Source organism: Copadichromis virginalis, linkage group LG23 (assembly GCF_057382275.1).
Source record: "Copadichromis virginalis isolate Kocher_CV1m ecotype Utaka linkage group LG23, C_Virginalis_male_GT1.1, whole genome shotgun sequence".
Lineage (NCBI taxonomy): Eukaryota > Metazoa > Chordata > Actinopteri > Cichliformes > Cichlidae > Copadichromis > Copadichromis virginalis.
This window is the reverse complement of record NC_140639.1, coordinates 6223346-6244219: the sequence shown is the minus strand read 5'-3', so window position 1 is coordinate 6244219 and position 20874 is coordinate 6223346. Positions and strand designations below refer to the sequence as shown.

Sequence of the window (20874 nt, the reverse complement as noted above, 5' to 3'; positions counted from 1 at the left end):
AGGTGTTACCTCCTTTGACAGTATCACAGTATCACCTTAAAGCACTTGTTGCAGGCTGCTGAGTTTGCATCTTTTGCTGTGAAGTACAGCCAGACTTTTGACCGCTTCGCCTTGGGCATTTTTTATCTGTCGCTCGGCTCTAAAAGAACGTACGTACCTGGGCCCGCCTACTACGCTTGCAAAGGTAAAATGATTGGCTAGAATCCAAAGTGTATGACATTTCAGGAAAAAATAAAGCACCGAAATGTGCGCTGCTTTTCAGTCTGGTTACTACCATGTACCCATCCCTACTGCCAGTACAGTAAAAGTATGCATGGATATATATATAAAAAAAAACCTGTTGAATATTATCAGTCATGGATTGGCCTCCCCAGTGAAGCTGTCATGGTTGGCTTTGTGGCAGGCAGGCAAGCAGGAGTGGTGGATCCAAAATGCAGGACTCAGACACAGAAGTACAACTTAAAGCGCAGCTTTATTGCTGGGAAAACCTCTTACTAAACTAAATCCACCAAAAGACAAACAAAAAACGCTGGTGGACTAAAACACTGTAGCAGAAATACTGAACTGTAGCTGGAGACAAAACACTGGAAACACAGCAGCAAACCACACAGCTTATTGAGGGTACAACACGACACTGACCCAGAGAAACACAGGGTTTAAATACACTGGGAAGTAATGAGGGGAATGAGACACAGAAGGAGAGCACAGCTGAGGGAAATCAGAACTGACGAGACAAGGAAGCGTAAACTGAACACATTCACATGAGACACGGACCTTCAAAGTAATACAGGAAGTATGACACAGAGACGCGAACTTGACACGGTGGAGACAGCAACTAAGAACCACAGAGACATAACCAGTAAGGCAGAGGACTCGATGACCCAAAAGACACAGAGGGAAACTCAAACATGCAGACACAGACTTACACAGAACAGAGGGGACACAGAGAGACATAAAGGGCAAGGGATCAAAACTAGAAACCATAGAATAAATCACACACAAGTACAATAATACAAAAATCACAAAGAACTAAAAACGCTGGGTCAGGAGAGCCAGGACCCTGACAAGCAGTTTGAGATCATGTTGAGAGAGGACATAACAAAAGGCAGTGAACATTAAAAGAGGAGTTCTGTTGAGCTCCTCAGAACTTCACAAACTCTGTCTTTTTTTTTTTTTTTTTTGTGTCCCGTTTGGATCTTTAGCCATCAGAATTGTTGTCTTAAGGCCAAGAAAGATGCCAAGTGGATTTATTTTACCAAGTGGATCATCATGGCCTTGCCATATTGGTCCATTTGATTGACCTTTATTATAATTATGAATTTATTTTATTTTCAGTTGCTACAAACGGGACAGACATGACAAACTCTGTCTTATATAAACTGCATTTCCATTTATGTTAGCAGATATTTCAATAACTTACCTCATGTATTTCCTATTTTCCTAGCAAAATAACAAAGAAACAAAGGGTTACTCAAGACTTTTGCACATTACTGCACATGAATGCGACAGTGGGAAGGAAAAACTCCCTTTCAACAGGAAGACGTCTCCATCAGAACCACGTTCAGGGATGAGTGCCATCTGCTGTGACTGGTTGGACGGTGAAGGGAGAGAGAAGAGAAAAGAAAAAGGAAAGCACAGAGAGACAGGAGAAAAGCACAAACAACTGGAGAGAAAAGACAACATTTGACACGCTGCAGTGGTATGCGAACACCTGGACAGTCAAAAGAGGTGAGTGGACAAGACATGCTTGTCGTATCGCCGTATATCACCTCAAGTTCTGCAGCAGTCTGACCCTGTTGCTCGCAGGATCATCGCCAAGGGATGATTCAGGGTCACCTGATCTAGCCCTAACTACAAGCTTTTTCAACTGGTAGGTATATGTGTCATCATAGATAAAAAGAAGCCCTCCAAAATAAGATGCTGGCTTTTTACATTTATATATAGTCTCTTCCTCTATAGCCATTTAGCTCTCTCCCCTTTTTCCAATATTTATGCTTACCTAAACCAGCCAGTTTATGGCTGCTTCATTCACCAAACGACAAACTATTTTTTAATAAACATATATATGTTTTAGGGCTGGATGGCTCATCTGCCACATCTGCCTTCAAAGGCTTTTTCCTTTAATATTTGTTAGTTTTTAAAAATGAATTTACAGTTTTTAAAAAAAATCTTATTTATCACCTAATGTTTTACTTTTTATTTTGATTAGTAATGATTATACGAACAAAGTGATTAATATAATTTGTATTAAATCCTCTTTCAACACACCAAGGTGGCTTAGAAAGATTCTGATTCTGGTAATTTGCAGTGATGAACAGTGTACGGCACATAAATGACAACATGCTAATAATGCTAATAATGCTAATGCTAATAATAATAATAATAATAAAGAAAAGCTTAATTCAATGCAAAATAAGGTGCATACTGTTTTTTAGTAATTCAAACACAAATAACCACGCTGAGCAAGAAGTTAACGGATCCAAACAAGGGTTTCCTTTAATGATCATTTGTCTTGTAAAGAATATAATACAGGGACAGGACTGGAATTCATAAGAACATACATCAATAAATATGGATAAATACTTGTGGACCACATTCACACAGCTGTAGATGAGCCCAGCGTCAGCGATATTGTGTCTGTGCTCACAGTCGACACGAACACACACAGACTGAAGTGTTGTGCAGGGAACAGAGCCAAAGAAGTGATGTTTGTCAGTTTGGCAAACTATTACTTTGCTTCCATCTCTCCTGTTGACCGAGCGCCTCTTGTTTTTCTGTTGCAGCGGTATAAACAAGCAGCGTGTGAGCTGACGAGAGGAACAGAAAGCAGGCGATGGGTTTTTCATCCACAGAGGCTGTGTGAATATGGCCCAGAGAGGCTAAACAACAAACACACCCAGAGTTTAAATGGATTGTTCTAACAAAAAACTTTGAGTATTTATATCACAGAGGAGAAAAGGGAGCATTTTCACTGCTTCCTGCTTTGCGTTTGTCATAATCCCACTGTAACATATCTTCATTCATCCATCCATCCCAACCATTTTCTTTACAGTGATAAATTGTCTCAACTCAGCATCAGACAGAGCTGCGATGTTATACAAATACCAGCAGTGTGGTTTCCACTATGTTAGATAAGTGATGCAGCAGTCCTCAGGAGGGAGGCGAAAGTTTAAAAAAAAATCCTCATGAGATAGTTATGAGATTGAGATAGGGAGTTATGAGAGTAGTAGTATGCATATGGGACAGGATACTACCTGGAGTGTCTTATGGACACATAGGAGTGGTATAAGCTACACCAGTCTGTTTTCCTGTCATTTAAAAAACGCTCAGCAGTCAGTCAATGCAATTGTACCGCCGATGCCATCGACGGACTTAATAAGAACCCAGGACAGACAGCCTAATCACGAAATCAATAGTCTGTCTGCGTGTGATTGAGGAAGGACAACAGCCTCTAATGCTCTTATCAGGCTGTCATGACTGATGAGTGTCCTGTTCAAATGCATCAGGTCCAGAGAACAGAAAGATGTTACAATACATGGGGGAAAGAAGTTCTTGGTTTCCTTCATCCCCACAAACATACGCTCTTTGTCATTGCAAACAGGCGGTAGACTTGACTTTGACCTCTGGCTGCTCCAGTCTGCAGGTCAGGGTGTCCTAGTCGTAGTCTCGCTAGTGTGTGAGTGCAGATGTGTGAATGCTTTATGTATGGAATAAGCACTTTATAAATGTGTGTTTGAATGGGTGAAAGCAGCCTGTTGCACAAAGCGCTTTAAGTGAAAATCGCTGCAATATGATTAATGGCTCTGATCATTCCTCAGAAAATTCATTTATAACACTAACAGGCATCACAGTACTATTAGGCATTTAACTGATCAATCCTCGAGGTATGTGCAAAGTGACTGATACTTTCCATTTACACTATGAGTTGCCCAATTTTACAGATGTTAAACTCTTAAACAGCTGTTTTTGTTTTCTCGACTATAACAGAACTACGATGGCGTTGGTTTTGTAGCGCTTGAAGCGCCTTGAAAAACTAAGCTTCAATGTCTTTTCCTCAGAAATATTTTTTCTATAATCAAGATAGCCTTGCCAGCAGTATCACTTTGCAAAAGGAAGCACGCATATATCTGTGACAAGAGGTTGTGCCCATGACACTGTGACAGGATGTAAACATTAATGATCCTTCAGCTGAATACTAATGCAGCTTCCTTTAATTTAGAGGTATAGTTTGGCAGACAAACTGATACAGGATGTGTTTCTTTTAAATAATTAACAGGTGGTGACTTCTGCAAAGAAAACACATTGCTGCCATGTTTTTCAAATGCATAGTTTGTCATTACAAGTTCCATTTAATTCTAGAGAGAGAAGGCAGCCATCTCTCAATTGCAGATAACTACAGAACTGGATAAGTCAGACCATATGCAATCTGAGAAGGATAGTGGAAAAACATGTATATTTGATAATGGGGTGAACTATGCCTTCAAGTCGTCATCCTAGAAAGATTTTCTCTTGTAACGTTGTTTTATTATCTGCAATTTCATGCTGGGATATTAGATTTTTTTTCCTCCACGTACACTGGAAATTACATTGGTGTTTATGAAGGCCGCTGCACCCGCCTCGGTCACACTCTTCCAACTAGGCACGTGCTTCATCAAAAACATGTACAACACATTTAACCGAGCTGCGCTCCCGCTGTCAACATTCAGACAGAGGGCAATCAGACAGTCACAGCTACAAGCACAAGAAGATGCCACTGCACTCCCATCAATCCAATTCTTATCTCATGTATGCGGAACTCAGTAAGTGGGTAACAATTACGATAGGTGGCTAAGCCTGAGAAGAGGCCTTCTGGCTGCGAAGACGTTCAGCGTTTTGCCCGCTGCTTTCCCCCCCGAGGTGTGGTGCTGAGCCAAGAGACAGGTGGCAGAGACCGCTGTTAACTCATTCATCTTCATAATTAACTCTCACAATTATAAGAGTTTGTCGCTTTCTGTTTGCCTGCCCTTGGGGCTCTGACTAGAAAGCCCGACGAGGGAAGAGGAGAGGAGTGTGGGTGGAGGAGATTAAAAGGAGGAGTCAAAAGCAAAGAGAGACAGACACTGTTTGAAATTTCAAGAGGGAAAGTGTGGCTGTTTGAATTCATTGAAAGATTTTTTTTTCTCCTCTCTGCCGGTGAGAAAGGTTAACCACCTTTAAAAGACCAGCTCAGTCCCAGCGGATGTGCAAAAGCTAAATTGTTCATTACCCTCGGTCCAGAGGGCGAAGCTCTGCGTTAAATTCAAACGGATCTTTTATGTGCTGTCTATTATACTTCTGACTTATCTCTTTTTTTAAATAAAAAATGGAACATTATCAGTAGAAATTCCACACATATCAACCTATCAACTCATGTAGGATAGAAGATTTAAATATATTTTCTGCATCTTGTTTGGAAGGCCTAAAAATCTCTGCAGAGGCAATGAAAAATTGACAGACGTCAGACTCTCCTTAAACACAAATGTCTAGTCTTATTAACCACTAGAAGCTGGCTTGTATTCATTTCCTTATCACTTTATCGCATTAAAATTTAGTCCTGTCACACAGCTCAACCTTTACGCAGCTGTAATTAAACCGTCCCTGTGTGTCAACTCTGATTTGAATTAGGTCTTCGGTCTGCCCTTTTATTCATCCGCTTTCTTTTATCAGTCTATTTTACAGGAAAGACAGAAAAAAAGAAGTTTGTGTCAGTCTGACATCGTCGAGTGACAGCTGTGACAGTTCTTTGGGCTTCCTGTCTGTCACTCTTTACTTTCCACTCGCTGTCCGTCAGCAAAACCTTCCCCTTGTCATGGCTGCTCTGGGGTTCTGCAGATAATGCAACTTGTTAATTAGGCATGCAGCAGATGAATTAAACTGATACAGGGATCTACGATCACTATTCTTCTCCATGTGGAGGAGCGTTGTCATTGCCAAGGTGAGGGGAGATAAACAAAGACGAGGGGGGGATTTATGTGCGCAGGATAGATTTTCTTACCTCAAGTGACTTTATATAACCCGATCCTGGTTTAGTGTTTTCATAAGATGCGCGAGAGGCTGCTGAAAACCCTGAGTCTACGCTTTCTCCACTAAAAAACAAGTTAAACTGAATTTAGGTGTGCTTATTGTCCACTTCCCGACAAAGATGAAAGGTACTAAAGTGTATAGGTGGTGATGATAAAAGTATAACGAGATAGAGAAATGAGGGATAAAAGTGCTGGGGTGTAATCCCAGAAGCTCTAACCCCAAGTGCTGGCTTTAAAAAACAGCAATTTAACCTGGCAGTAAAGGGGAAGAAAAAGGGAGCAAAGTGCTTGTTCTATCCATTTCAATCCCCTCTTTAAAAGAGGAGACACGACAGGGGCGAGCTCAGGTGTGAACAGCTGCGAGACTCCAGAAATGGCAAGCCTTAATCTCTGCTGATCCTTTATATCGTCATCCACTGGGACCTCAGCCATTGTCGGCGTCTTCAGCCATAACGCACACATGCGGCATCCACACAGACAGACACGAGACGAGCAAGAGCTTGTTGTCTCCGTCTCCTCTGCATCATATTCATCCTCATACTCTGCACAAAGCTCTGATTCATGATGCAACAATCTCAGCTTGTTGTCGTGCTTGTTTCCCACTACTTGCTCAATTCTTCCTGCTTCAGAGGGCTGGTTAAGGCTGAAGACTACACTACAAAAATGTACATCTTCAGTCCTTTAATCTTTAAACCTTGTTCTGAATGTCAGTGTTATGACAACAGATCAAATTATGATTTCAGTGACAAACACAGACAAAAATCACTAATATTTTCAGAGCATCTGAGAGATTGAATCTTTGTAGCCCCTAACTTTACTTTTTGGTTCAGTCTCATCAGCACTCTTTCCACAAGCAGCAACTGGCTGTTTTCAGTAAAATAATAATAATTAAAAAAAAAAAAAACCTAATGAAATGATACAAATCTAGCAGGCAGCTAGCTAACTTTTAACTACTCACTGCTAATAATGCCCTACAAAGGCTGGATGTTTAAAAATTGAGACAAACAAATCCCGAGCCATGAAAAGGTTGTGGCACAGTGGTTACACTGTTGTCTCACTGCAATATGGCTCTTGATTTGAACCTCATGGTGAGCGTGGGTGTCTACGTGCAGTTTGGAAGTTCTCCCTGTGCCTCTGAGGATTTTCCAAACTGGTGTGGATGTTTGAGGGTGTGGTTGTCTGTGTCTCTGTGTTAGCCCTTTGATGGGACATGTGCTCGGAGTACCCTGGCTCTACCCATATAACACCTGGGATAAGCTTATTTCCAGTTTATCTCTGTCTTGTCAAACCAAAGTTACTTTGAAGATGGCAACTGAGTGCAAATGGTCACGGGCCAGATTTCAGTCTTCGAAACAACCGTTTTAAAGGCAGCGAGGTTGCAAGTTAATTGTAAACTGTCCCAATAATTTTGTTGTCCCTGTTTTTCCTAGTGTGACTGTAGCATAAGCTGGACAAACAGATAAAAAAAGTGGATGCTTTTAAAACATATGTTTTAAACTACCTGGGAGTGAAGATTTAAGTTTGTTTCTATAGCAACATTTTCCCCTGTATTAATGGCCAAATCAGCGTTTTACTTTTCTTGACCTGTTGTCCTGATGAAAGAAAGTCCTGTGTTTTTGTGATATATAAAAGTGTGATCTCACTGCCATGTTTGCTAATCATTTGCACGTCTACATAAAATTAATTGCAAAATTGAACAATAGGACAACATCACTCAGAGAGGGACTGAATAATACTTATGCACCTAGCTAATGCAGTCCTTGGTCTGACACACCCCAATATGAATGTACCCATACTTTTGTTGAATACACAATGCAGCAAAAACAGCAGTAAACCTTCAAAATAAAGGCGAAGCAGATACGTGAGAGGCTCTTCACCCTGCTGCATCACCTTGATTAATTCACAGCACACAATCCCACAGCAGCTCAAATTGTGAAAAAAGACAAAGCAAATGCGGGACTGCTGAGCTGAGTTGAGACAAGCTGACATCAAACGTTCAGATTCCCCCTCTACAATGACAGGTGTGGATGTATGACGCAGCAGGAGGTGTTTGATATTGTTCAACACTTCTGAAAAGTGACTGATGTGTGATGTGATGAAACTGCAATGGGAAGGGATGCGATTTCCATTTTCCTCTGGGGTCAAGCATCTGATCTAAAGTAATGGTCTTACACTGACAAGAAGATACAACGCTAACAATTAAAATAATTCAATTACAACTGCTTCTGAATGAAAGAAAATCAATTAAATCTGTTTCGGAACAACTCAGCGTCGCTTTAAGTCAAGTACAATGCCTTACAAAGAGCGAACCAAAAGCAGCAGAGTCAAGAAGTAAACACTGAGTATTTGTAAAAAATAACTATGTGTTCAACAGACAAAAGGCTCAAGTCAACAACACGTCTTCCTTGACTCGTCTGATTTTGATACAGCAAATTCAATGATGTAATCCCTATTTAGGAACTTCTCTCTGAAGAATGTTCAGTGTGGCTCTCAAAGATTTTTTTTTTTAAAAACAGGTCAGCGTAGCCCCATGTTTCAGGTCATCGTTGAGCTCGAGGGAAGAGTAAGTGGGTCAAGAAAGAAGGTAGGTAAGAGACAGCAAGGGTATGACCAGAACGTCGGACCGAGAAAGGAAAGTAAAAAGAGTACAAAGGGATTTATTATTGTCCTGTTGATGCAGTTGACTATGATACAGGCTGACTTGGAGAGCTAAGGGCAGGACAATGCAGTGCGGGACAAGGCCGGAGGGAGGCGGCTTGGTCAGAGAGTTTTGGGCTGTTATTGTGAAGAACTGTTTGGGGAAATGGGGACGACAGGGAGACAGGCAAACTGCAGCTGGCAGCAGAGGAGAAAAAGGGGGGGGGATGATGTTTTTTTTTGGTTCAGAAGCGGGCGTGGTTGTGACCCTGGCCTCCCTCTCTGCCGTGGTGGCCTCCCTCTCTGTGGCTGTGCCTCTTGTGCTTTCTGCGCTCTCTCCTGGTCTTGTGGTGGTGGCGCCGGTAACGGTGAGCTCGCCGGGCTGGAGGAACAACCAAAGTGGAAGAGAGAAGTATTAAAGGAGTAATTCAGTATGTAATGAGATGAAAGTGAAGGGTAGAAAAGTGATGCAAGCGGGAGATGAATCACTGGCAAGCATCAGAAGTTTTTGAAACCAGGTAAGATGCGAGAGAACGGATCAAAACGCAGGAAGGTCAAAATGTGCAGATGGTTTAACTGTTTCCACCACACTGAGGGAATCTGTTTTATCTCTCATTGAGTAGACTGGGTGCCTTTAGCAAGGGCACAATGAGCTAGCCACCCACTCACTGCCTCGGTATAAGCTTGTTCCTGGTGTGTACTGCCAAATTAGATTGCTCCGTCCCTTTCTGGGTTTGGCAACAAAGAAATGTCGTCTGCAATGAATGATAACAACATCATAACTCTGGGCCATAAAAACAACTCTGTCCAAAGATAAAGAGTCATAAGCAAAGGAATCTTTATCGCTTTGAACAGAAGTTACATTATTTCAGTATTTCATCATTACTGTCACACTGTGAGCAAAGTGAAGTGAAATACAAGGCTCAGTTTGTTGAATATTTCATATAGATCAACCGGCCTATGAGGAAGAGAAAATTATGGTGAAAAGTTATGACATCAAGTCGGTATATTCTGTCGCGGTTAGTGTGAGCAGTTTAAAAATTGATAAAAGTAAAGTTTATGTGAAAGAAACTGATTTTCTGTGCTGTTTTAGAAATACCCGGCAGCAAGTGCGATATCATCACTGTGCAGGATTATTTTGTGCAGATGTTTTACATGTGCAAAACAACAGTACTGTGGAAAAGTTTTGAGCCACTTGAGCCGTTTTAAAGTTGTAGCTGTAATTTTCCGCTCTTAATGAACGTCTACCAAAGATTTTCTTTAGATATTGACTGTATTTTCTTTAATTTTCAGTGTTGTCTTGTACTTGACCATTTTTAGAGGACTGCGCTTTTGTTTATCAAACCACTTAACACTGACCTATTAATCATTCAAGCAGAAAAAGACACTTAACTCGAGGGATGAATCGGTGATGTGTCTACACACAACACGCAACTTAACAAAGATCCAATTTTAAATGACAATTTCAGACACACTTTGTTACAAGCGGCATGTAACCTGTCCCTACTTCTTTAGTTTAATCTACATAAAATTCCAAAAATAAAAATTCAAGTTTTGTTGGACCAAAAAAGTGACTTTCAAAGAGCTTTAGCTGGAAACCTGTCAGTATGTTCTTAAAAAGTTGAGGAAATTAAACAAGTGGAGTACAAAGAAAAACTCTCACGTCTAAAAATTGTGAAACAATAGTATATGAAGGCCAGGTCCTTAAGAAATAGGAAGAATCCAGCAAAGACCTGATACAGGACCTGAAAAATGCACCGTGCCGTTTAACTGATTCATCTACTGTTTACTGAAGCATACAACATCCAAAAAGGAGCTTTAAATGTCCTTCAAGAATCCTGGAGAGTTATTACTATTTAAAGAAATTACAAGAAAGCTGGCTAATAGAGTTCAGGCTGTGTTGAGGAATAAAGGTGGTTACACCAAATATTGACTCAAACACATTAAAACTGCATAACCGCTATTTTTGCATCATATACTGCATTTCCTGTATTTGTTTGCAGATCTTTCAGTAAATCACTGGACCTTTCTTTCTTTCTTGCACGTGTGTTGATTTACATGAAGCTTCAACCTGTTAGAATTAGTTTTGAAAAAGTCTACAAAGGAAAAGTGGAAAAAAAACTACCTCGAGCACGAAACACTTCAAAGGACACCCTGCGACTTTTAAGCAAGCCCAAGGGACTAAAAACTGCAATTGTCAATAATGAGAGCGGGGATGGAAAGCCCGAGAATACACAAAGTGACAGCAGCTCCTGGGGGCTGTTGATGTTTGGGGTTCAGTCTTTTTTGGTGTGCATGCTAAAAATATTAATAATGATTAAAAAAAACAAAACAGAAATGTGAAAATGACCTAAAAAATTCTGTAAGTCTTGCTGTTTACCAAGCAGCCATATTCTCTTTGTTAACACTCACATTTTATGCAGATGATTTTAGGTCGGTCCCATTTGCCGTTAGCACGACACTTAGCAGTGGGCACGTGCCGCTGCAGGAAGCCATCGGCGCACTGGTAACGCACTACTGAGTGGATGTCATAGTGGGTACGCTTCCGACCAATCAGGAAGGCATTATCCACAGTTGGAGGGGCCCCGCAAAGCACTATAGAGACAGAGAAAGACAGAATATTAATGAGGTTAGTTATTTTTATCGTAATTACTTCTTGCTGTGTCATTAGTATTTATTAATCAAATAAGATTCTTAAAAGGTTCTTATCATTGTTTTCCTTGTTATTCTCTGACGTGATCAGCTCAAGTGATCCCTATGAGCAACAATCTCAGGCTTCAGAGTCCTCTGAATGTTCGGTTTCAGGCTATTTTTATTCCCTTGGCTCTGTATGACACCAGTGAGAAGAGATATCCTTAATACGTTCCTCTTAGGCACACAGCTCTGAGTGGGATCACAAAAACCCCCTACCTGCAATTCAATCCTTATTTTTAAGAGGAAGTTCAATCAAAAGAAAGTTGCGTCAAATGGAGGGAAAAGAAATTAAAACATTTTATTTTATTTGTTTATTCGGAACAGTGAAGCAGTAGAGACGAAGAACATGGAGCTGGAATTGACCATAATAAGTCGTCTTTAAACAGTAATGACTTGGATTGAACCTGGATTCACCCCATTAGTGTGCTTCACTTAAACAAATGGTTCCAAATGGTGTTTTAGATTTTAAGAACACATCCCACACACTATGACTATGACTATGACTTGGATAAAACATTTTTTGAAAACCGCTTCAATCTGTGGATTTAGCATCTGCAGGACAGGGTGTCTGTCCAAGTCTGTCAGCGAGTGAGTAGGTGGGATTCAAAGTAACACAGCATTTTAGACACATAAAAGAGAGGAGGCAGAATCAGAAAATTGTTTACTCAAGCTGAGACAGACAGAGAACTGACACTCTGGGCAGAGACTGACAGGATGGACAAGCCTCAGGGAGGCACTCAAACAACTTCACCAATTTTTTTTAGCTCTCCCGTCGGGGTGTCAGTCTGCAGTGGTCGAGGCTGACTTCAGTTCTATCTTTCAATACAATGCAAAACAAAATAATGGAAAAACTATGGTTAGGTTTTAGTCATTAACTCCATCTGATCCATTATGTAAATTATTAAATTAACTAAATAAAATATAGACAGGCTGTAGTTTTAAACTTTTCCATTTACCACTGGGGGAACTTAATAATTTCTATGACAACTAATGAAAAATAAAGTTAAATATAACTACAGTACAGCACTATTTCGAACCCCCAACTGATATTACTGGTACTATCAGTCCCCACTATGTCAACCTGCCTTCGTCCCGGAGTTGAAACCCAGCTTGAGGTCCTTTCAGTCACATTTACAGTTTAATAAACTGTGGATGGAAAGGGCAATAAGCACTTCCCCCTCACTTGAGACTATTACTGTCTTGACACAAATGAAAGGCTAAAAGGTAGCTTTTCATTAGCTGTCACCTATGTACGCTGTTGAAAGTTTTCTCACAGTGCAGACAAGCTAAGTGAGATTGCACTGAAGTAGGTATAAAATAAAACGTCAAAAAACTCAGAAAAGGGAAATGGAGCTGGAAAAGGTGGTTTTTATAGTAAAGAGTAGAGGGCTGCGAGTGAAAGGATGCTGGGTCTTAGAAAAGCCCATCAAAAAACCTATAAAAAACACCAAAAGTACCTGTTCAGTGTTTTAGGACGTGTGATTGGTAAAAGACTCATCTTTGCGTGCATGACAATGAATCATTTTAGAAACTTCTTCACAGTAAAGTCCATATTTGAAGCATTGTTTGTCATTGCAACATCTAAAATACACTTTGCTCAGTGTCTTCACTAAATATGGATAAATGTAACAACTGCCACCTGACTGGTTGGTCTGACGGCTCATACAACTACGTAACATTAATTCAAGGTTAGGATGAGTAACCTTTACTATCAAACGCAGGTTTCCTCCCAAATAATATCACTGCGGAAGCCTATTAATTATTAATTAGCCTATCAACATTACTCGTGGGTGTAAATAATTAAAAGCTGCAGTGATTTTGGCTCTTTAACTTTGCATTTCCATTAAAATAATGTCATGTTTTTGCTGTATTTTTGAAATGACAGATAAAACAGAATGAAAATTATTTACTTTTTAAATGATTCTTATTACAGATAAAACAGAACAGCTGTGAGATGAAGGGGAAAAAAATCTTTTATGTAGAGACCGCTTTGCATCCCTTGAGTGCTGTTCGTGCAAGTATATCAAATTTAGCGGAGGCTACTTTGATTATAAATAGAACATAAAGAAGCCTAATAGTTTTAAAACAGTTCAAATAGAAATAAACTATAATATATCAAATAAACAGATCTCTGACCTGTGTTGATCATGTTTTTAACAGCATTTCCAATCAAAGCAAACAAATCTTTTCAATAAGCATTACATTCTCTATTTTCCCCTTATCAGCATGAATAAAACTATGTGTAAAATCACCATTATTCATACTCATATTTATCAATAAAAGAGCCGGATGTGGTCCAGAGCCACAGGTTTGAGATCCCTGTTCTAAGTCAACACTGGAAGTTAAGACGAAGTTACGCAGTATATCTGCATGCGTGTTGTGAAAATATCTATAGTTATTTTCTTTGCCGTTTTTCTTGTGTTGCAGGGGGGCAGTCACTGTGAGTCATGCGGAAAGCTGCAAACAGCTGCTGGGTTCCTCTAGTTGGTTCCTTTATGGCCTCAAAACATCCGCACACCTACTGGCAATCATGTGAAAACAAATCAGAGAGATGTGCAAATGTGTGTGTGTATTCTCTGCACAACACTATGGGAGTACGTCTCACACAGAGTTGTGTTCAAACTCAGTTTTGTTTATTAAGAAAGTCTGTTTTTGTGAACACTGACAGCTGCTCAGATCAACTGAGATAATGGTTTTGTTTTGTTGTTCACTAAACAGAAATACACCACAGGTAACAAATATCATTCAAAGTCCACTTAGATTTATAACCTGTGGCCTCGGAGAAGGCATTTGACTGCGTCCTTCAGGGTGTCCTGTGTATGTGTGTGTGTGTGACGGGGGGGGGGGGGCTTTTGGGAGTGTTAGGCCCAGTGGTGCAGGCTATTCAATTCCTGTAGAACCAAAGTCCAGCCATAAGTGATGGCTGGACTTTACTAGGACTGCGCTTTGCCAATGATTATGTTTAGAATTTCTAGGCACACACAGCCAAGGAAGAATGTCAGGTTTGGTGGTTGCAGCATCTTCTCCTTGCTTTTTGCAGTCAGCCTCTGTTGGAAAAGGGTGACTGTTTTGGGTTGGGAAAGAGTTGTTGCCTCTAATGGAAAATTCAAATATCTTGGGATCTTCATGAGTAAGGGAAGTAGGTTGGAGATTGACTGATGCAATGTGTGCAATAATGTGGATGCAGTATCTGTCTGCTGTGGCAAAGACAAAGCTGAGCGTAAATGATTTTTTACCGGTCGATCTATGTGCCGATTCCTCCTCTCACCTATGGCTACAAGCTTTGGGAGTGACCTCGGATGCATCTTACTAGGATGCATCCTTAACCTCCTGGCGTCCACATATGTGGATATCACATTTTGGGTTGTCTAGACCAGTGGTCCCCAACCCCCGGGCCACGGACCGAGTCATTTGGTACCGGGCCGCGAGAGTTGAGGCTCAGGTGTGAAATGTATGGTTTTCAGGGTTTTTTATCGGTTTTAGCGTTATTTTGTTATCGTTTTTATCGTTAACTCGGTTTTCCTGGGTCTTTTCACGTGTGTTATGAATAAATCTTCTTTTTTTCGGTACCGGTACTAGTTTTATTTTGCTGTATTTATCCGCGACACCTTAAAGGCCGGTCCGTGAAAATATTGTCGGGCATAAACCGGTCCGTGGTGCAAAAAAGGTTGGGGACCGCTGGTCTAGACCAAAATACTAAATGTTGCTCTACAAGGGCCTGATATCCACTTACGAGGACATTATATTTCCACTGTTCTATCGAAATTTAAAACGAATGTCGTTAAATTCATCAGGTCCCAATCAGCCCAAATAGAATAGAATAGAGAAATTAAAAACGCATGCCATGAAAGAGTTCGGGTCTTAGGAGGTTAATTTCTCCTAAGTGAGATGTTTCGAGCACGCCCAACTCTGAGAGGTCAAATGCACTGCAAATTAAGAAAACATCAGGGAATAGAAAAAAGCTGCAAAAGCACACAAAAGAGAATAACAGTGTAATAAGGAAGCAGAGGGTTCCTTAGTGTTGTGTAGCTGCAGATAATGTGCGTTTTAATCGAGTCTGTGCATCCCAAACATACAGATATTAAGAAGCAAATAACACAAAACCGCAAGTAGGATTTTTTTTTCTCCATTTTGATTTAAATTAAAAGGAGACTATTTGAAAAAGTAGCTTATAGCTTTAAGCTGGTAAGCAGTCTGGCTTGGTCAGACAGCATTTCCTTGGAGGGCCGCTTGCAGGCCTTGACCTTCTGCTGTGTTCCTACAGGCATGTCCCTGTGGAGAATATGTGGGGAGCTTGGGGGAAGTTTGTGCTTGGTCAGGAAGGGTTGGCGAGGAGAGCGATCTTCTTCTTACCTTCTATTTTCTCTCTGAATGGCTAGACTCATCATCAGACCAAACAAACGAAACAAATATTATTACACTGGAAATATGTGCACTATTTTCCAGCAAAATTCATAAATATCGGTTCCTTTGAATTATTTGAAAGGCTTGTAGGTCTCACACTAAGGTGGAAGCTGGTAAAGCTTCTCTTGCAAATACAAAATAGAATTCAGAAATAGCAGGTTTGTGTGTATTACACAGTGGCTATATTACACCCCAGTGGACACATGAACTGCTGAAGGCACTGACATCAACCTATTATTTCCCAACGCGCTCACATGCAAAATTAGATTTCCCCCCTCTGTAATAAGCCATAAAAAAACTGAATAATTTTATAATTCTTACATGTCTTGTTGTAGGTAAATTTCTTCTCATCCTTGCTAGAAGAGCTTAGAGGCAGATGACTGTGTGACATTCTTGTCACCGTAATCCAAATGTAAATGTTGAACTCAATCAGTTTTGCTTTTTTTCCATTTTTTCTTTATCCCTTACTTGGATAACGTTGATCCAGCAATCAAATATTACATCTGAATTTTGAAACAAGTTGAATCAATCCTACAAAGAGCATCACTTTTAGTAAAAAAGGCCAGAGCTATATAGATATAGATATATATATCCTTCTACAGAGGTGGCAAAAGTACAGACTTTCTTTCTAAGTAGTAAGGTAAATGTGTTAAAAATACTCAAGCAACTTCTTTACTCAAGTAAAAGTGGGAAAGTACAGGCTCTGAAATGGCCCCAAAGTAAGAAAGTAAAAAGTAGTCCTTGAAGGACAAAAAGGTAACTGAACGTTCCTCTATAAAAATGTAAAAAATATTAGTACATGAGAAATACTATTCCAACCCAAATTCAAAAATAGAGTACAGTAAAATGAGTAGAGTCAAAGTACTAATACTGTACTGTCTTATGAGATGACTGCATCAGGTCTTTTTGCTTAAATAAAAGAAATCATCACCATCTGTACAACACGCCACCCTAACTGACCCCCCAAGCAGCTGATCAAGATGCCCGATTGGCTCGTGTGATGAGAAGACAATCAGATCACATGAGCTGGGGTAATTAGAAATGAGTCTCAGCATGGAGCTGAGAACTCCACTGATACGATCAGACAGTACATGGGGGTTACTTGAGTGAGTGAAAAAGAGGATGACAGGGAAGCAGGGAAAAGATGAAAAGATGCTGGTGATTGTAAGTGACTGATTAAGGTCAGAGGTGGGCTGTATGCCTGGGACTTGTGACAGTGAGCAGCAGAGGTGCTGCAACACCTTGCTCACAAGGGAAACAGCTCTCCTTTGATACACCAATATAGCAGCAGCCTGTTTTCTGTACGTGTCTCCACGATCAACTGGCTGATCCAACATCTGCTGATGCTATTTTCCAAAAACACGCATAAAGACTTGAAAAGAACAACTCAATCCAACTCCTGAGAAGACCGCAGACTCCCACGGTCATATATGAATACTCAAAGTTATAATACTCAACTCAATGATGGGAGGAAAGATGACAGGGGGGACAGTGAGACGAATGATTTGCACAAAATTAAAGTCACAGAGCATAAAAAAGGGCGGTTGGCAAACAGTGGTTGAGACATAAAACCTTTGAAGTAATAGTGCTCTTACGGAAATAATTGTTTTCTACTACAGCAAAGCCAGCAGTTAAACCAAGAACAAAAATAAACTAAATCTAAGGTAAGAGAGGTAAGAGAGCCTTTGCATAGGCCTCAGAGTAAAGGACAATACAGAAAAAGACTGTTGAGTATGAGGATCAGTCAAAGACATGAAGTTTCAACCAAAAGCAATTAAATGTGACAAAGATGTTTTCTTTTGAAGTGCCACAACTTTGTAATTATCACTTTTGCACTTTTTCATTTATTCCTTAACATTTCAATCAGATACCAGCACATCATGTACCGGGGAAAGATTAACCAAAGAACTGTCTATCCATCAAAAAACACATATAATCAAGAGAAAAAGAAAGTACACGTTTCAATTCTGTGAGGAAATAATAGAACAATCTGGTCCTTACCAGCTATTGAATTGGTTCTACTAGCTGTTGAATCAGGAAGACTTTTCACACACTGGTTTTGCATTTAGTATTTGTAAGATAAATGATGACACTCTTCATAAGGCTACAAATATTAAATTCTCTATACCTGGTACAAATAAGCACAAATGGTTAGGTTAATTTGATATGATGACCATCAATGAGGTTTTCATGTTAGGTTTATCAGTTTAAAGTCAGCCTGTAGGAAGAGCAGGTGACAGGATCTAACAGAGGCAAGCAGGGAAAGAAAAAAAATTGGCCAGAGAATCCAGGTGTAAAACTCCAAAAGAAACGCAGGGACATGATAAAAAAACGCGTTTCTAACAGAGAAGATCAGAATGCTTTAGATGTTGTAACAATGCAACTTAGAAGTAAATCAAGTGTGATAAAAAAGCAACAACAAGACATCTTTATGCTTTCTTAAAGCAAAGCGTAAGCATTGCCTCAGATTGAGAGGCAATTAACTCCTGAAATAAAGAGCAAGCCAACATATCGATGATTTGCAAACATATAAGAAGTACTAGAGTTATAATTATTATTTATAATTTTTTTTTCAAATTCAGCCTCCAGTGTCTTCTTGTGCCCCAGTATTGCTCTAAACCAGCCTGGCTTACCTATTTATTAGGGGTGCAACGATACTCGTATCGATATTGAACCGTTCGATACAGTGCTTTCAGTTCGGTACGCATATGTATCGAACAATACAAATTTTTTTTTTTATTTTATCAACTTTTCTTCTGACGAAGCTGTCTGTGTTGAGCGCTCAGTGGATCTGCGTTCGACTACTCCACCTAGGCTGCACTGTCGAGTGCAGATCCATTGAGCGCAGTGCAAGCTAGCAAGACAGAAGCTAAGCTCGTTGCAACATGGCAAATTGAACCTCCCCCACCCTCATTCAGAGCTGGCCTTTGGAACTATCTTGGTTTTCATGTGAAGCATGACCCTGATGGTAAGCGCGTCACAAAAGTAAAACAGTATGTCGGATGTGCCACGCAATGCTCAATCGGTGGGAACTAGTGCGTTAGTGCAGTTAGCTCGTTAACGTGTTGACGCCGCCCAGCCCCACGCACGGGGCGATCCGTGGTAACTCGTTAATAGAGATTTGCAGCCTTATGGCGTTAATGTCATTTTAACGAGATTAACGCTGACAGCACTAGTGGGAACACAACGAATATCACTGCACATTTACGCCGACATCATCCTTGTTCAAAGACAAGTGGAAGCAGACAAAAACAACAAGCACGCATGCTACAAACTTTACCCGAGTCATTTAGACAGCCCTTAGCACAGGATTCTCCTTATGGGGACCTGATATGTTTAATATGCTGCTGAGAATATACCTCAGAAGAAGCGGATAGTATAGCTTTTATTTTGGAAAGAGCCATTTCTCTGTAATAAACTCTCTTTTCCAAAGATGAGTGATTTCTCGATCAGATAGATTTATTATTTTTATTATTTTGTTGTTTAAGCAACATTACATTTAAAAACTGTACTTTTGAGTTAAAATATATATTTATAATTTTAATAAATGACAAATTAAAAAAGCATGAACATTTTTTTGTATCGAAAAAATATCGAACCGTGACACCAAAGTATCGAACCGAACCGTGAATTTTGTGTATCGTTGCACCCCTACTATTTATATGTCAAGCCACCCGCTCTTGATCATAAGTTTGACCTGTATGAAAAAATAAGCTCTAATATGCTCTCAGAGGAACACGTAGAAGCCTACACTTAGATGGGACAGCTGCAACAGGAGACATAAAGAAGAGGTAGCAGCGTATACAATGATAACTAAAACAGCACATGGGTAAAGAAAAAATCGAGTCAGGACATGAGCCGTGTGTGGAAAACTTGTTAAAGTTGATGCTGGAGGATGACAGGACATCAGAAAGAGAGGGCTTGTAAGACGCAAGCAGTGTGACTCTAAGGTATGCAGAGTGACTGAAGAGGCTTGGTCTTAATCTCTTGCACCGCACACAGTTGTGTGTAATGTAAAGCATGACACAGTCAGGATATTCAGAATCACCTGAAGGTACGTGCGCTGTCAGTCTCTGTGCTTTGATAGAGACGGTGTGCAGCATTTTCGAGCTGCTTTACATAAAAAAAAACACAGTCTCAAGAACTTTTCATCACCTTTCTATTTTGTGATTCTATTTTAAAGGCTGTACAGGATTTGAAACTAAAGAGCTGACAGCAAAGCGCGGTGAGCTGTACATCCTCATTCTGTCTCTGCCTTCTTCAGTCCGATCCCTTGCTGCCTCGCACTTCAGATCTGACATTTCTCACTCTTTGCAACCTCTTCCTCTTTCCAATTTACATCTTGCTGCTCTCTGCCTCCTCACCTCTTTTCTCAGTCATCTTTATCAACTGTTTCAGTTGCAGAAAACTCTCCTCTCCTCTTCTTCCCCCTGTGTTGTTCTCACCTGTTCCCTTCTTGCAGACGTAGGGCAGATTGTAGTTGCAGGGCACGTCATTCCATTTGCCATTCTCATGAGCAATCATCACCACACAGTCTTCTCCTCCAGCAAAGAAGTTGTCTGGCTGGTTTTCACGCCAGTTCTCATATTGCTGCACACATACACAAGCAGGCAAGGTTAAAGAAACAAACTTGAGCAAAAAGTGCTACTTTTTTTTTTACTACAGGCAGTGGAGAAAACATTTTGTTGGGAATCACGACTGCTGCTACAATGACCACATCAAAATTTGCTATGCAACTCCAGGAGCTTTAAGTACGCTGGAATCAGCTGACTACAAAACAAAACAAAAACAGCTGGATCCTCACCAGGTCCATCTTGTCAGTCCACTGAAAATCATCTTCTACTGTCCGATCATTCAGCCCAATCCAGGTGTTGTCATGGCTTAGACCTGAGTAAGAAATTGCAAACAAAAAATTAATGCAGAAAACAGTAGAGCACTACACACAGTATCCACACCTACAAATAAACAATAAAGACATATATGGGGCAATTCAATGTATTGCTTGACATCTATAGATAATTATTACAACATACTACAAAAAAATTGTTAGGAATGAATTGTTGTTCTATGGTTTACTGTATGAGTACATGACACGCAC

At 40.3% G+C, this 20874-nt stretch overlaps 1 protein-coding gene across 1 annotated transcript in view; it reads right to left on the bottom strand.

Annotated features, from left to right (window-relative positions):
- Positions 1-2470: 2470 nt before the first annotated feature.
- ncanb (neurocan b) overlaps positions 2471-20874 on the bottom strand; it is a 130766-nt gene continuing 112362 nt past the window's right edge. The window contains exons 11-14 of the mRNA XM_085447414.1: positions 20581-20663; positions 20222-20366; positions 11091-11273; positions 2471-9060 (exon numbers count right to left, since the gene is read on the bottom strand). Of these exons, the coding sequence (XP_085303540.1) occupies positions 8924-9060; positions 11091-11273; positions 20222-20366; positions 20581-20663 (548 nt within the window). The 3' untranslated portion in view covers positions 2471-8923. The remainder of the gene's footprint in view (positions 9061-11090; positions 11274-20221; positions 20367-20580; positions 20664-20874) is intronic.